This window comes from Leuciscus leuciscus (genome assembly GCF_965113295.1).
Source record: "Leuciscus leuciscus genome assembly, chromosome: 11".
Taxonomy (NCBI): Eukaryota; Metazoa; Chordata; class Actinopteri; order Cypriniformes; family Leuciscidae; genus Leuciscus; species Leuciscus leuciscus.
Window position 1 is genome coordinate 28,147,113 of NC_138735.1, and position 17,550 is coordinate 28,164,662.

General features: G+C 36.8%; 2 protein-coding genes across 3 annotated transcripts; both read left to right on the forward strand.

Moving 5' to 3' along the window:
• The first annotated feature begins 222 nt into the window (after positions 1-222).
• Positions 223-12,582, forward strand: map3k14b (mitogen-activated protein kinase kinase kinase 14b). 2 transcript variants are annotated; one of them, XM_082184082.1, is made up of 15 exons: positions 223-623; positions 1,455-1,648; positions 2,175-2,244; positions 2,332-3,478; positions 4,504-4,638; positions 5,050-5,179; positions 5,254-5,382; positions 5,461-5,565; positions 5,645-5,808; positions 6,645-6,795; positions 7,812-8,537; positions 11,387-11,478; positions 11,563-11,677; positions 11,755-11,861; positions 12,002-12,582. In XM_082184082.1, the coding sequence occupies exons 2-15, from the start codon at positions 1,471-1,473 to the stop codon at positions 12,203-12,205; spliced, it is 3,453 nt and encodes a 1,150-aa protein (XP_082040208.1). In that variant the 5' UTR covers positions 223-623; positions 1,455-1,470; the 3' UTR covers positions 12,206-12,582. The 2 variants fall into 2 exon arrangements, with proteins under 2 accessions (XP_082040208.1, XP_082040209.1); XM_082184083.1 differs by having other exon boundaries at positions 223-455.
• A 147-nt stretch (positions 12,583-12,729) lies between these two features.
• Positions 12,730-17,474, forward strand: arf2b (ARF GTPase 2b). Its single transcript, XM_082184188.1, has 5 exons — positions 12,730-12,817; positions 13,640-13,795; positions 14,037-14,147; positions 14,278-14,402; positions 16,424-17,474. The coding sequence occupies exons 2-5, from the start codon at positions 13,648-13,650 to the stop codon at positions 16,583-16,585; spliced, it is 546 nt and encodes a 181-aa protein (XP_082040314.1). The 5' UTR covers positions 12,730-12,817; positions 13,640-13,647; the 3' UTR covers positions 16,586-17,474.
• Positions 17,475-17,550: the final 76 nt, after the last annotated feature.

Below are 17,550 nucleotides of genomic sequence, written 5' to 3' on the forward strand. Positions count from 1 at the left end.
TTTTCTCCGTTATTTGTTGAAGTGGATTTGATTTTTGGTTAATTATACCAGAAAAAAAACACTGAAATTAAATACTTTTAAAATAGATTGCACGTTGACTCATTCATGTCTCATCAGACTTGTTTTGATAAACTCTGTCTTGTTTCCATGGTGCATGTTGGCAGATCCTTCTGATTGAATTTTTACCGGTATTGGAATTACTATGTAAATGCCTTTAACCAATCAGAGAGGCTGACACCGTTATTCTAAATAGCTGTTGCTTGATGGACTCATGTTTCACAGCTTGCGTTCTGCGTGTGTTTGGGGTCTCACTCAGACCGGCTAAAACACTGTTACCATTCAACTGAAGCCATACAAGAGCTGAAAACAACATTCATTGGCCAAGTGTGTTTGACGAAGGAAGAAAACAAGAAAGTTTGCAGATTTCCAGAACCCTGCCCTGGCTGATTCTTCTGGTATGTTGACATTTTTTTGTGTGTGTCACAGCTAGAGAACTTACACAACACCTGACCTGAACAACTTTTGTATACTGGTGTAAGCTGAATTTAAGCAAGTGAGTTTGTAAAAATAGATCACTGCCAAATCAAAATGCATGTGTTGGACCATTCAAAAGTTTGGAGTTGGTAAGATTTCTTCCTTCAATGACTCATGCTCACCAAGGCCGCATTTATGCAATTTAAAAACTGAAATATTGTGAATTATTATTTTTCTTACAATTCAAAATAACTGTTTTCTATTGTAAAATGTAATGTATTCCTGTGATGCAAAGCTGAATTTTCAGCATCATTACTCCAGTCTTCAGTGTCACATGATCCTTCAGAGATCACTCTAATATGCTGATATGACAAAAAACATTTGATTGTTGCTGCTTCATATTTTTTTTGCATTTTTTTCAGGATTTTTTGAAGTTTAAATGTAGGCTACTAATCTTTTTAGTGTGTTGCTGAATAACTCACCCCAAACTTTTAAACAGTAGTGTCTCTTGTTATTTTTGTACAACTCTCCTGGTTATGGGTGTTAATTATGGAGCTGATAGGTGTGAATGCCATGTACGTAATGAAGGCATTCTGCGCATGTGTGATTATGTTGAGGAATCGAATGAACTAAATCACTGGATGAAAGTTTAACTATGCAGCAAACACCAAGTGGAAATAAAGAATTCAATGGAGATGGTAAAGAGACTGACATAAATTTAAAAAATGTTGGAATGTTGATAAATGATCCGGTGTGAGAAAGTGTGAAAGGGAGAGACTCGGACAGCTGAAGGGAAGCGAGACTTCAAACGTGCCAAAATGTCAATGCTATTAATACACCCCAGCAACTGCTCTCCAATGAACACTCGCTCTGAGAGAGTGTTTGGATATTAGGAAGTGTGAAGAAAGTGATGGTAAAAACTGCCCCAGGGCAGTTATCTTCCTTATCTTCCTTTTATTTTTTGCATTTTATTTTTTTAGTTGAGGCGACAGGGGAATGGCCATACCGAGCATGTCTCGCTCCAGCAGGCTTGCAGGAGTGCTTTATCTGGATGAAGGGACCTCGACGTCAGGCACAGAGTGTGGAGAGGAGTCTGATCTTCAGCCAAGAGCCTTGAAGGAGCCTCAGACAGTGTGTGATGAAGACTCCAGAATATCAAACTTCATGCCGAAGGGTGAGAGAGGAGTCACTTTAGAGGTTAATGGGTTCAAGAGCGGATGTCAACCATTTTTTTTTTAGACAGAACGGGAGAAATATTCTTTATTCTTAGAAATAAACTTTCTTCCAAGAACCATCTAGTAGGCTAGTGTTGTAGTACTCGAGTGCCGGTCTTTTCCTTAAGGTTTTGTCTCGGTTTCGACCGCATTTGTACTCGTTGTCTCATTCTCAGACTGAGGGTACATTTCCACAGACGACAAGGTTGTCAAAACGATCCTCCTTCACCTCCTCCTTTATTTTTATTCCCATTTTAGTTGTATTAGCTTTAGTACTTAAACTTATTTTATTTCAGTAAGTTGTCAAACAAAATTTCATAATTTCATTTAAGTTTTCTTCTAATATTTTATTTTAGCTTAATTTTAGTTAATGAGAATGATTTAGTTTTTGTTTTTATGAGATGGTTCACTTTAGAGGTTGATTTGGATGGGAAGTTGTTGTTGTTCATCACATATGTTTTAAGAGATGTTTACATGTATTTACAGGCGAGGAATATCAAACGTCTGGCTTTACAAGTACAGAAGACGACAATATCCAGTCGTGCATCAGCAACAGGTTTGCACAATGTGACTTCCAATTAAATTACAGGTTCATGGTTCCATTTATTGATTTAACTGGGATGTTTTCTGTGGTCATTCAAAGGTCACATGACTCAAGTGAGAGAGAGGAGAAAGCTACATCCCGCTGCTTCAGGAAACATCACAGGAAACACAGAACTGAGATTGAAGACATGAAGAAAAGAAGGGAAACATGTAGAAAAGAGAGAATGAGAAGAAATGCTCCTGTCGATTCTGACCACAAGAGCTTCTCAACACCGGAGCGTTTATCCCAAACTCAGCAGATCTCTCAAACTCAGCAGATCTCTCAAACTCCAGATTTCCATGTTTGGGAATGTCCTGTAGGTGTTTCCCGTTTACGTCTTCACAAGCTGGAAGTTGACTCACCTTCTACCATTGAGTCTCGCAGCTCGATATCTGGTGGTGTGGAACCAAACTTCGACTCTGAGCTTGAGTATATTTACGCTGAGAGCATCAAGGGATGCGACTCTTCTTGTTTCACTACTCCAGTTGACTGTAATACTCCCAATACCCTTGTCAAAACTGATATATGCAATGAACAAGACCCTGTATCTGTCTGGAAATGCTTCAACGAAGAATCTGAAGACTTGGATTGTGATTTGTACGTCTCGAGTAACGTGCCTGGTTGCAGTATAGAAGCTACAGCAGGTTCTGGACATTCCTGCTATACTTCCAGGTTGAAAGCTGATCGTTTTGGGTCTTTCATAGATGATTTTGACTTTAATTCGACTTGTATTTACACGGACTGGGATAGGAGAGCCGACAGCACAGAAACCGCCCACCGTTACAGTCTAATCCAGGCGGAGTGGGGATCAGCTTCATCTAGATCGAGCTACGGCTCTGAGAGTTCACGCTACACCACAGACTGTAACACGGACATACAAACAAGCAGCTCAGATTCAGACAGCTGTGGTTTAGAGGGTCTTGGTGACATAAGATTCCCAGACGGATGCCCTGAAGTGTTTTTGCCAGGTTGTTTTGATGCTCTAGGTGCTTTTAAAGACATCTACAGAGACATGGAGAGCAATTCAGAGTCTTCCATTTCAAGGTTTTGCTCTAAACTGGAAACAGGTGAACTGTGGGGCGCTGTGACTCAAACGGACCGTTGGCATTTCTCCGAATTTTTCGGTAAAATGGTTAAAGAAGTAACACAGGAGAAAGACACAGAGAAAGTGAATGTAAACGAGGGGTTTCTGTTCCACCCTAAGCAGGTGTGTGACTAAAGACATAAACGCAGCTTGACAATAGACTTGATACAAATGTGAATATTTATTCTCTATATGTACAAAAAGTGGGCAACATAATAAGGTATTTCCTGATATTAGATATTTAATTGTCCATTCTCATTTAGGTATTTGCCATATAAAACTCATTTAGTTAATCTTTAATTGATATGTTTTTTTTTATTTAGACAATCAAAGCAAAAAAAATAAAATTCCAGATATTTTTTTATATATTTCAAACTATACAAGAAATATATTGTAGTGCTGTCAAATCAAATTATCGCAGTTAATCGCATCTAACATAAGTTTGTTTATATAATGTGTGTGTGTGTGTGTACATACACACAGACACACACACACACACACACACACACACACACACACACACATATATATATATAAACAAACTTATGTTAGATGCGAGTAATTGCGATGAATTGATTTAAGTATATAATATATGCATATACTGTATAATATAATCACAAACTTTTGTTAGATGCGATTAATCGCTTTGACAGCCGTAATATATTGCTAATATACATAAATTACATAATTTACATAAATATATTTTCAATGCGTTTTAGTTATATTTCCTAATATTTTGCGGCAAATTTGTATTTATTGTTGATCTAAATATATGCATATTGTCCAAAATATATTTACAAAAAACATATTGCATTTACTCAGTGTGTTTTAAGACTGGAAATGTATTTTCTTACCCATTGTAGTACATTTTGTTTAAAAAAATTATTACATCTAATTATATATATATATATTAAATCATATTAATATCGTCCATTTATCTGTCATAACGTGAATATTTTATTATCAGTTCCTCCCACATTCTATGACCATTTTTAGCAATTTCAAAACAATACAATTCTGATAATTTTGGTCAATAAGACTTTTTATTCATACATTTCATTATTCATATTTTTCAGTAACAACTCATACAGTTACATACAATCATACAGTTATTTACAGCAGTTTTCATGATGCTCATTATTTCTTAGTTCCTCCAGGTGAAAAACTCAGAATATCGAGAGGGTCGTGAATACTCACTTCTCCGCCACATTCAGAACGGGTCTTATGGAGACGTCTTCAGCATTCGGGACAAACAGACAGGATTTACATGTGCCGCCAAGAGGGTAAATATCCATTCCTGCCTCGTATACTAAAATACACTCTTAAAGGTTACTTTAAGCATTGATTAAGAATAATTAGCATTGATGGCTCCATGAAGAACCTTAAACATCCATAGAACCTTTGTATTCCACAAAAGGTTCTTTAGAATTTTCCACAGTTCTTCAAACTAAGAAAAAATGGTTCTTTATAGAACTGTTCACTAGAAGGATCTTTGAGGAACCAAAGATGGTTTTTCTATGGCATTTCTGTGAAAATCCCCTTTGGAACCTTTATTTTAAGCCTAAATATCTCTGAATATTCTTGATTACATGCTCTATTTTTGGACCAAGTTGTTTTTTAATTGTATGAACCATTTCCTGTGACTCTCTGTGATTTATTTCCTTACTGATCCAATGCATTGCTCTCTTGTGAAGATTCCCCTTTGTAGTTTTAGGTGGGAGGAAGTAGAAACATGGAGCAGGATGGAGTCTCCTCGTGTCCTCCAGCTGTATGGAGCCGTGAGAGAAGGACCCAATGTGGTTCTCTTCATGGACCTGAAAAGAGGTGAGCACTTTAACCAGTGGAAGCCTCGAAAAAGCAAGTCAAGTCATATATGAGCCAATCAATTCTCTCTCTAGGTTCTTTAGCTCAGCTGCTGAGAGTGAGGGGTCGTCTCTCTGAAGAACTGGCTCTGTATTATCATGCTCAGGTTCTCCAGGCTCTCGAACACCTCCACAGCAGACGTGTCGTACACCTTGATGTGAAAGGTTTGTGGCACGGTCATGGTTATGGATTTTCAGTAAAAAAATCACAGATTGGTGCACTGATATCATTCATGTGTGTAGTTGACAACGTGTTGCTGTCTGAGGATGGCAGACGGTGTTTTCTGTGTGATTTCGGGCTCTCTGAGACACTCAATCAGGGAGGATACAGCATCAAAACCTTCAGAGGTGACTACACACACACACACACACCAGCATGCATCCATGCCTACTGATAAAGATTAATAGATATAGTGTGTGTGTGCAGGAAACATTCTGCGTGGCACTGAGTCTCATATGCCTCCAGAGGTGGCGAGGGGCGACCCTCGCTCTGCTAAAGCTGACGTCTGGAGCAGCTGCTGTATGTTACTGCACATGCTCAGTGGACATCAGCCCTGGACACGATACTATCCGCATCCACTCTATCTGAAGGTGAAGTGAGCATGCAGTCGGTGTGTGTGTGTGTGTGTGTGTGTGTGTGTGGTGCCTAGAAAGCAAGTCACCTAATTGGACAATACCAGTCAAAAGTAACACACCTCCTTATTCTTAATTATGACCATTTTCTACATTTTAGAATAATAGTAAAGTCACCAAAACAAAAAATAACATATGTACTTATTATTTACATACATATTATTTATTAACATTATATTAACACATAAATATGAATTTTATACTGTATATATATGTATATGTACACAAACCTAATTTCACACATTTAAGCATAAGGTTTGGATCAAAATATGTTTAAGATTAAAAACAAACAAATATTATAACTAAAATTCTGTCCAAATTTGTGTATATATTGTATGTATATATTTTTTTCAGATGTTTTTATATTATATTTAAAACTTACATATTTTAAAATATGTTTGCAAAAATATATTTTGGCACGAAAACAAATTTCAATTTGAAAAAGCTGCAATGTTTACAACGTTTATGTGAAATACATTTTGGCCAAAAATATGTATATTTGAAATTTTTGTGTGTTTAATAAAAAATTTGATTATTTAAGGACTATTGATTGTATTCATAACATGAAAGTTTTATTATCTGTGCATCCACAGTTTTAACCAAATTTCAAATTCACACATTTAAGCAAAAGATTTAGATCGAGATATGTTTAAGATTGTGATAAACATAAACTCAGTCAAAACTCAAATTGACTTGTGCAATATATACATGAGTAATGTCTGTGTGTTTTCTTGACTTTTAATGTTTTGACATGCTGTCTGTGTAACTATATTGACACGTGCTGTGATTATCAGATCGTCAGTGAGCCCCCTCCTTTATGTGAGATTCCACCTGACTGTGACCCCCTGACCTGTGATGTCATCAGAGGGGGACTGGTTAAGGAGCCGGGAGAGAGACACTCAGCATCCCAACTGCTGCACAAAACTGTTAAAGCACTCAGAACAGGTTAAAAATGTTTTATGGTGATGAAATATGTATCATATAAATATGTCATGTCAACCTACTAACGTGCACAACTGTTCAAAAGTTTGGGGTTGGTAAGATTTTTTTACAAAATAAGTTTCTTATGCTCACCAAGGCTAAATTTATTTGATCAAAAATACAGTAATAACAGTAATACTGTGAAATATTATTTCAATTTAAAATAACAGTTTTTTATTTGAATATACCTTAAAGGTGCAGTGTGGTTTTTAGCGGCATCTAGTGGTGAGGTTACGAATTGCAACCATCAAAAGTTAAGGTGACCGACAGAAGTCGTCGTCTGAGACAGCAGAGAGTAGCCAGTTAAAGCAATGAGGTTTCTTTACAAAGATAAATTAAGAAATTATGTTTACTTTATTATTCAGTAAAACAATGTTATTGCGAATATTATTGTTACTTGTTCATCATTGTCAGTGTTTTATTCGCTGACTTTAGCTAGCTTTTTTGCATGAAGAACAGAATGTAGATAGAAATGGCTCATTCTAAGGTTATAAAAACATAACGGTTCATTAAGTAAGGTCTTTATACACCACTGAAAACATAGTTATGTATACTATATTGCATTTCTGTCTACAGATCCTCCTAAATATTACACAATGCACCTTTAAAATGTAATTTATTCCTGTGATCAAAGCTGAATCTTCCGCATCATTACTCCAGTCTTCAGTGTCACATGATCCTTCAGAAATCATTCTAATATAATGATTTGCTGCTCAAGAAACATTTATTATCAATCTTGAAAACAGTTGTGCTGCTTAATATTTTTGTGTAAACTTCTTTGATAAATAGACAATTCAAAAGAACAGCGTTTATTTGATATAGAAATCGTTTGTAACGTTCTAAATGTCTTTACTGTCACTTTTGATCAATTTAATGTGTCCTTGCTGACTAAAAGTATTAATTTAAAAATATTTCTATCTTACCAATAGCAAATTTAGAGAACAGTCGTACATTAAGCCCTTTATTTTCTGCACATTTAGTATGTGGGATCTCTGGGCCTGGAGCATCATCCGAACAACATTCAGCCCCTCCGTTCCAAGACTGTCTGAATGTCAGCTTGCATGAGTCTTGTGTCCCATCCATCCCGAAAACTCCTGAATCTACCATGACAACAAGGCCTCCTAGCTTCCCAGAAGACCTCTCAGCACCCACAATCCACTGGGTGAGCACATGGAGACAGACGGCACAAAACGAGGATGATTCTGACTCGGAGGAAAGCCAGTGGGATGAGGATGCAGAAATGAACAAACTAACAAGAGACAAGACAAGAAGCTGGATGGACAGATACTGGGGGGAGGAGGAACAAAACTATTCAGACGATGACAGAGAACTTGAGTCTGATGAAGAGATTTGTGATAAAGATGCATCACAGATCAACGAAAATCTGACAGAGAATGAAACAAATGCTGAAGAAAGCAAAACTGATAATTTCATGGAAAAGAGAGTTGTAATTGGAGGATGTGGAGAATATGACAGAAGTCTTTTAGAGGAATCGGAGAGCTGGGATGGAGAGATCCGAAGCTTTGTGGATGATGAAGAGGTGGAGAGTGATTTGGAGAGTCTTCGAGAGCTGGGAAGCGATTGCGCACAAGAGTGGGAACCGTTTCTACAGCTCCAGACACTTTATCGCCCGAAAGAAGCTCAACTGCTTAGCGAAGACAGCTACTCTGAGTCTGAAGAAGAGTCGGTCATGCTGAGGAAGAGTGGTGAGTGCTGGTTGTGTGTGAGCTTGATTTGATTCTTTGATTCATTGTTTCCAGTTTGTACATACTTTTAGAGTCAGTTCTGTACTAGTATAAAACTTTTGTTTCAGTTGTTTGCCTTTTAAAGGGACAGTTCACAAAAATGTACTCACCCTCATGTTGATCCAAACCTGTATTTCTTATTTGGAACAAAAAATAGGTTAAAAGTGACTTTTCTTTGCCGTACAGTGAAAGTGAATATGAGCAGGGGCTGTCAAGCTCCAAAAATGATAAAAAGTAGTAGTGCAAACGACTTTTGCACTATATTTTAAAGGCCCATTCACACCAAGGTCAATAACTTTAATGATAAAGATATAGTTTTAAAAATCGTTCTAAATTTAAAAGAATAGCAGAGTACACACCACAAACTATAATGATAACGACATGGAACGATATCGTTGGAATCACTTTCAGAACGGATTCTACAGCTGATGTACGATAAAAACATTGACAACAACCAGTCAGAATCCATCCTGCTTTCAAGTGCTTGAGCATTTAAAGCTGCAGTTGCACCCTAGCAACTGCCTATAAACGGCCTAGCAACCACCCAAAACACCCTAGCAACTGCCTAGCAACCACCCAGAATACCCTAGCAACCGCCCAGAATACCCTAGCAACTGCCTAGCAACACCATAACAACCACCCAGAATACCCTAGCAACCGCCTAGCAACACCCTAGCCACCACCCAGAACTCCCTAGCAACCGCCTAGTAACACCATAGCAACCACTCAGAATACCCTAGCAACTGCCTAGCAACACAATAGCAACCACCCAGAACACCCTAGCAACTGCCTAGCAACCACCCAGAATACCTTGGAAACCGCCCAGAACACCATAGCAACCGCCTAGTAAAACCCTAGCAACCGTGCCGAATTTTGCCACTGCAAGCACCACTCACATTTTCTTCAGGAAATGTACATTCTTTGTGTTCACACCAAATGCGAAGTGTATATTCGCATCGCGTTAATCGCTCAAGATTACTAGCAGGATGTTTCTTGTTTTTCGCATCACTCGCGCGATTGAAAACATTGTGCGAAAAGGAGTCTTCACACACATCATCAACAACAACAAAAATTCTAGGCGTCATGCGAATTTTCCGCTCGAATTGAAATTTTTTAAACGCGTCGCCCAATTCGCGTCTTTGCATTGACTTTGTAATCTACTCGCGTAAATAATTAAATTCGCGTTTGGTGTGAACACGCCATAAGAATAAACAGAATATAGTTATCGTTATAGCTATCTTTATAGTTAACGTTCTTGGTTTAAAAGTCGCAATGAAACAAAAATAGTTACAGATATTTTATTACATATTGTGACGTACAGCCGAGTGAAACGGATTGTTGAAAAAGAGAAAAATTGTAGGACGGGTCTTGGTTCTTTGCATTAGTTGTTGATTAGATTTTGAGGTGTGTGTGTGTGTGTGTGTGTGTGTGTGTGTGGCACTCAAAATGAATGCAAGCTTGTGGTCAATTGTGCAGGATTGGGGTTTAAGCAGACTAAATGATTGGAAAAGTCTGGCACACGTCACCAAAGCCTGTTGTTACACCAGAAGATCAAGTAATAACATTTTAAAGGTCCCAAATTAAAAAAATTTAAATAAATATGCATAGAAGAATTGTTCACAATCAAATCAATAACATGCATTTAGAAAATAGTGACTTTAAGTGTCTTTCCTTTTAAAAGCTTCTGTTCTCCATAAAACACGTAATTCTAAAGTTGGTCAGATTTACCATTGTTCTGCAAACTTTCGCAGGCAAAATCCAATAGGAATCCAAACTTCCAATAGGAATCTGCGCCATCAAAGTTTCCCCTCCTCATGTTCAAGTTGGTCATGTGAATTCGCCGTGCTTACCAACCAAAAGCTGCTTGGTTTGAAAGTGACTTCTGTGTTCTATGCATTGCAATGCCATTGACAATGGACAATGGACCTGTTTTTGCTGATGTGTCCACACCTGAACAGTAACCTTTACCCCTAAGATCTGAGGTCACTGATTGGTGGAAAGGAATTTTGATCTGTGAACATATCCTACTTGCATAAATAACATTAAATCATCTAAGTAACTCGAGGACCATTATTGTGCCATATCGGATAGATAAGTTCATGGATCAACATATACTCTTAAATATAAAGGTTCTTTATTGGCATCTATGGTTCCATAAAGAACCTTTAACATTCATGGAACTTTTTAATTGAACAAAAGGTTATTTATAGAGGAAAAAGGTTCTTTAGATTATTAAAATGTAAAGAAAATAATGGTTCTTTTAAGAACTGTTCACTGAAAGGTTCTTTTAAACAACCTAAAATTATTATTTTATGGCATCACTGTGAAAACTCCCTTTTGGAAACTTTATTCTTACTGTTCAATATTTCCATCTACACTTTAAAAATACACTATTACAGTATTATTTTTTTTTTTTTTTAAAGTTGTAATTAAAACAAATATTATTGGAGTTTGTTTTCATTTTTCTACTTCAAAATTTCCAGGTCATGCAATATGTTTCTTGCCGTTTCTTTGTTGTTATTTTTAAATTTACTAGTAATTTCTGAGTGAAAATTGATCGTTTTTTTCAGTATACTGTACCTATATGATTTTAAGGATAAGGAAAAGAGTATGCTTGGGGTTAGTTCCTTGAATAGGTTCTTCATTTTCATCTGATTCCCAAGATTTTGCTTGTGTTTTACATACACCTTTGGAGCGTATCTTTGCCTCAAACACACTGCAACAACATATGTAGCACAAATGTTCTGATTCAAAGTGAATCTCAAGCACTTTCTATGCAATGTTGATGAGTTCTCGTTTGTTCTCCACAGAACAAAAAAGCCCAAGTTTACCTGATTCTCATGGACTGCAACCTCTCACCTGCACCAGCCGCTGTGACTCTGAGCAAGATCTTAGTGAGGAGGTAAACATTGCAGACATAATAATGTGTCTTAATGATTGTTATTGTGCCCGAACATCAAATGAACCCCATGTTCTTGCTTTAAAGGACTCAGATGATTTTAGCTCAGGGGTTTTCTCCTCCTGCAGCACTGCAGATGATCAAAGCTTCAATGTGGATTGGTCGGTGTCAACTGATCAGACGCCTTCTTGCTATTTTGAAGGTAAAATTCATCAGTATAGTGCATTTTTAGGTGCTTATGTATGTCGTGTTAGTGTGTATTGATTTGTGCGTGTGCAGGTCTTGGTGTTGATATATGGGTGGAAGACGTAAGTGGAGAAAGTTTAAAGATCAGAGAGAGGCCACAGGTTAAAATCGGACACATTGCTGTGGGTATCAGTGAACAGGTGAGATTTTTGTGTAATGTATGTATTTAAGATTCCATCACAAGTTGTCTTTTGTAATATTTATCATGTTTTTATGAGCAATTTGATCTTTGTTAATTGATACAACTGAGCATTAATCTGCGTTTATGTCTGTGTCACAGATATCTTTGAGGACCTTCAGTTTGGCCACCCTGGATGGGCGGCTGGTGTCTCAGGACACAGAAGTGTGTGTATCGGGCATGTGGCTGCAGTGTGTCCCGGCTCCTGATGGCAGTCCCAACTGGGATTGGAGGGTCAGAGATGGAAAATTAGAGATGCAAGAATATGATGAACATTCAGACACCTGCTCAACACTAGCACTCTAGCCAAAGTGACCACTACAAACAAACAGAACTGGAGTTGTATATACATCTCATTCTTTTCATTTGTAGCATTATGATGCTGACTTTATTTGTCACTCATGCATTTGTGTATTAACTTGTGTCGGATTGAATTCAATCCTATTGTGTCAAATGATACAATTATTTTGGCGCAACTGTACAGGTACATTGTAAATTTGTTGTATTTATAGTTGTTGTTATGAAGACGACACTGTTTAACTCTGTTATAGACAATATTAAAATATACACAAACACACCGTTTAAGAAAATACTCAATACTTTTATATAAAAGACATATATTGTTATGAAAACAAACGCTATTGCAATGTTAAGCTAAGGCGTGTACTCGCACTACAATAGATCGGAAGTTCTTACTTCCTCATTTCCCAAATCCAACCGGATCTGTCGGTCTTTCTGATTGGAGCTCACTTCTAGAAGGCGGGATTCTGCATTGTTCTCCTTATCTGATTGGACCGTTTTATGTGGTGGGCGGGACCTGTCTAGCCGGTGCGTTGAGTTGCAACATACGCCATTTTGCATTGACAGCGGTGCGCTACAGCAGTGGAGACATAAAGCTCGAGAAGCCCCGGTTTAGAGGTGATTTTATTTCGCTGTCTTCATGATAAACATGTTCATTTATTGACGATTATGTTAAGCTCATTAGTCATATATTAATCCGTTTTCAAATGATTAAATTCGTCATTTGAAGTACCAGCTGGTTGCTCTTATCTTGTATGTAGCTAGTCGGCTAATCTGCTAAAGATGATTGGTCCATAAAATCAGGTTGAGAAAAACACGCCTCAAATATTATGTATTATAACTTAAAACTGTCTGTAAAATAATCATTAAATTGTTCGTGGTTAACAGTGTAGACGAAGCTAGCCATACTGCTATTAAAACAGGGGTTGTCGCAATTAGAATGCATTTTATTAAAATTAATCTTAGTTTTAAGCCTTAAAGTAATTGAATAAACCTTTGGATTAAATATGTACGCATTGACAGTCTGCCACAGTCTGTGTTTGTCCATTTTATTAGACATTTATTCACAAAATGTGCTTTATATTTTATAATAAACAGGCATATTTTTAAGTGTTATTGGAAATGGCTTTGAAGCCTAGAGACTGTCTATCCCAATCTCCAAGATAGATGATGTTTATCCTTGTATACTTTGATTCATTAAAAAATAAAAATGTGTTGTATATTATCAGACAAGATTTTTTTCCTGTGAACATTTATGCAAATGTGTGACTGTTTGTTTGTATATCATAAGACCTTGCATGAACATTACAGGGTATTGCTTTAAAATGGGGCTTTTGAATTAAAGCCAAAACACTGAAATGCATATAGTTAATGTATCTTGTGTGCTTTATAACCTCTTATTTAAATGAATAAATAAATGTATATCTCTTAATTTTGCAGTGTAAAGTATGGGGAATGTCTTTGCAAACCTGTTTAAGGGTTTATTCGGGAAGAAGGAGATGAGAATTCTCATGGTTGGTCTTGATGCCGCCGGTAAAACCACCATCCTTTACAAACTCAAGCTGGGAGAAATAGTTACCACCATTCCCACTATCGGTACGGCTGAAGACGTCATCTGTTTTTACATCTGTTATTTGTTTTTGGCAGTGTTTGATGTCCTGATTTCTCACATTTTTCTCACAGTTTGACCTTGACTTGTGCATCATGTTGCACAAAACTCTTTTGTTCTCATCTCAGCGTTGCTACTTTCACTCACATTATCTGCTATGCGTGTTGAATTTGTGTCTGTAATGCCCAAGCTTTACAGTTATTTTTTTTTCCATCTTTTCTCCTGCAGGTTTTAATGTAGAAACGGTAGAGTATAAGAATATCAGTTTCACGGTTTGGGATGTTGGTGGCCAAGATAAAATCAGGCCACTTTGGAGGCACTACTTCCAGAACACTCAAGGTATGAGAGCTAAAATGAATCAAAATGAGTGCATTTTTCCTGTTAAAATGGTGCCTGAGAATTTACAATGTTATAAAATCATGTTCAACCATTATTATTGTAATGATGTTCCTGATATTCCTGTTGGCAGGTCTGATCTTCGTAGTTGATAGCAATGACAGGGAACGAGTTAATGAAGCCAGAGAGGAGTTGACAAGAATGTTAGCTGAAGACGAGTTGCGTGATGCCGTTCTTCTCGTTTTTGCGAACAAACAGGTGAGCATCACTTATCTGCAGTATTGCCCATCTCTCCAGGGCTCTTTGAAACAATATTACATGCAAATAATAAAAGCAACTAACCATATTGTCATGCATAGTCATGATGCTGAGATACACTGACTTGTCTGCTTTGAAAGAGTGAAGAAAATGCTACCCCTTTTTGTTGTTGGCATCAAAAGCATTATGTGCAATCAAACGCTACAGAATTTTGGCACAAATTCAACTGGTCAAACTCAGAAGCTTGTCAATTTGGACAGATGCCAACATGGCCAGGTTGCATGATGTTCTCATCTTAAAAAATGACATGTAGTAATAAATACAATCCAAACTACATTAAAAACATGATAACGCTCAGAGACCCAGCACACATTTGCATAACGCAATTAAAAATAGTAGCAAATTAAACAATACCTAACTTAAACTAAATATGGGTAAAAAATGATCAATTCTTAACACTTTTGGAACAAATTTATCGGTTTACAAAGTAAGTATTTGACATCTAATATTTTTTTATTTCAATCATCTAGTGATCTAGTTTCATATGTATATATGAAATTTTGAACATGCATAAATTTGAGACCATTTTTGGACAGTGCAATAGTGGCGAAACTCTTTTCTATAGTTTTCAGTGAATGATACGAAAAATTATTACAATTTTGTCAGGTGTTTTCTGAGCTTTTTCATCATCATTAGTGTCTCATTGATATAACATGTTTTTTATTTATTTTTTATGAAGAGATATCAAGATTATTATATTATATTTAGATTATGCTTTGATGTGAATATAGATTTTTTTAACAGTATTTATATTTTCCATGACTGTATCCTTGCTGGTGGCCAAAAGTGATGTCCGGAGGGGTTAATAATTATTGTTTTTAAATGACTCTACAATTTCTATCAAAATACGATGAAAATATTTTTTTATATTTTAGTAACACTTTACAAAAGGTTCCATTAGTTAAGGTTAGTTAATGCGTTTACTAGCAATGAGCAATATTTTGTTCCATTATTAATCTTTGTTAACATTAATTAATAAAAATACAACTGTTCATTGTTAGTTCATTAATTAATGTTAACGGATAAAACTTTTGATTTTATTTGTTTTATGAAATTTTGAGATTAACTGAGATTAATAAATGCTTTAGAAATATTATTCATTGGTAGTTCATGTTAACTGATGTAGTTACCTAATGTTAACAAATGAAACCTTATTATAAAGTGTTACTGATATTTATATTTGAGGGAATAACAAAACACTAAACTTGGTTAAGGTATTAATCTGACAAAATTATTTGTCAATAGTCAAAATACAGCTACAGGTTTTTTTTTTTTTTTTATTATCATATGCATAGAAAAACCAAAAGCTCACAGGAGAAAGCATACCTACATTGACAACAACATAATCAGTTATTAATATTTTGTTGGTTCTCTCTTGTTTTTGCATGCTCATAATTTCTTTGTAAGATAGTCTGGCCAAAAATTCTTTTTGAACACAATTCATTGTGTTATTATCACAAATGAATAACCATTGACTCAAAGCACAACTACACAATATGCTTACAAAATCTTTAACACATTTTTTTTATAATATTTAAATAAAGGGTGAAGATGTACATTTTCCTAGGCTGGACATCACCTTTGGCTTTTACTGTATTATTTACAAATACATTTGTGCGCTGAATTGTGGATACTTGGTGTTTACAATAAAAAAAAAAGATTGAATTTTGCGACCCTAAATGCCCAGCATGGCAACGTTTGTCAAAATTATACCCTGAAGCAAAATGGCTTCATCATGAAAAAAAATCATCATGAATATTAATGCTTGGGGTTTTGAGGTTTAAATAAATTTAAAAAGTCACAAAATATATGGAGCTGCTTTTCACAGTCTTGTGAAAATGTCACATTACACAGGTCAAATAGGTTGTGAAAGCCATTTCATGTTGATTTGACATGATTGATGCGTCTGTTGTGTGGTGGGCTTTGAATCTCTGATTGGATTTGTCTCCTCTCCGTCACAGGACCTTCCCAACGCCATGAACGCAGCTGAGATTACAGATAAACTAGGCCTTCACGCCCTCCGTCATCGTAACTGGTACATCCAGGCCACCTGCGCCACCAGTGGAGACGGGCTCTACGAGGGGCTGGACTGGCTCTCCAATCAGTTGAAAAATCAGAAATGAGCTAGTCTACATCCTCCAAATCTGTGTGTGTGTGTGTGTTTGTTGTTGTGTGAATGGGTAGGTGTGTTTGTGTGTATGAGAGAGCGAGACACACACAGCTACAGTACTGACCCAGACTTTGACTGAACTCAGTATCCCATGTCCTCCCTCTCATTCGTTTAGGTTTGGGCATTGCTGATTCAGACTGTGTTTGTGTGTGCGCGTGTGTGTGCATAGTGAAGCGTCTATCTTTAGTATGCACGTTAGCAAGAATGTATCGTTTCATGTGTGTATGAAGGCTTTTCTGTCTGTTTGCTTGGTTTGGGAATGACCCCTGGCGTGCCTTTTATACACACACATCTCCTCTTCTCGTTTCACCTCACAAACTGTAATACGACTCCTGTTGTTTTTGCTCCATACTGCACCACGCGTGGTTTTCACATGACGAAGAAAGAACCAAGGTTGTCGGTAATGAACCGCTCACTGCGATAACCAGATAACCTCTCCTCCGCCAGTATTACAGGCCTGCTGATATACAACATGTACACTTTAGACATAGAGCTTTTAAATGAGATTAAAAACCTGCCCTGTATCTTTAGGAAAAAATGCATTGTAACCTGTATCAGGTGAGGATCGATTCGCTCAGATTCCCCCACCACCATCCTTGATCGTTCTTTTTGAGTCATTTGAAAATCAGGCTTGTTTTATTTTCGGCTCTTCAGGTCCATTGTTTTAATTTGTGAATGTGTCCGAATGTGGGTAGTGGAGTTGTGGGCAGATCTCTGGTTTCCTACTGTACACTACCTGTTTCCAGCCGCCACTCAAACCCGAGCACAATCACAGACTGCTGAACATTCCCCCTACCACCAAATTGTTGGATTTGATTTGAATTAAAAAACATCATATATTACATGCTTCGTTATGTTTATTACGTGCATCCTGGTGACTCTTGTGTGGCGTGAAGACGTCAGGTTTCAGACTAAATT

Bases quoted from the DNA above. Each gene is read 5' to 3' on its own strand.
- map3k14b (XM_082184082.1), top strand. From the start codon at position 1,471: ATGGCCATACCGAGCATGTCTCGCTCCAGCAGGCTTGCAGGAGTGCTT. The intron at 5,180-5,253 runs GTGAGCACTTTA...TTCTCTCTCTAG, and splicing joins CTTCATGGACCTGAAAAGAG to GTTCTTTAGCTCAGCTGCTG. The intron at 6,796-7,811 runs GTTAAAAATGTT...CTGCACATTTAG, and splicing joins TGTTAAAGCACTCAGAACAG to TATGTGGGATCTCTGGGCCT.
- arf2b (XM_082184188.1), top strand. From the start codon at position 13,648: ATGGGGAATGTCTTTGCAAACCTGTTTAAGGGTTTATTCGGGAAGAAG. The intron at 13,796-14,036 runs GTACGGCTGAAG...TTTCTCCTGCAG, and splicing joins TACCACCATTCCCACTATCG to GTTTTAATGTAGAAACGGTA. The intron at 14,148-14,277 runs GTATGAGAGCTA...TCCTGTTGGCAG, and splicing joins CTACTTCCAGAACACTCAAG to GTCTGATCTTCGTAGTTGAT.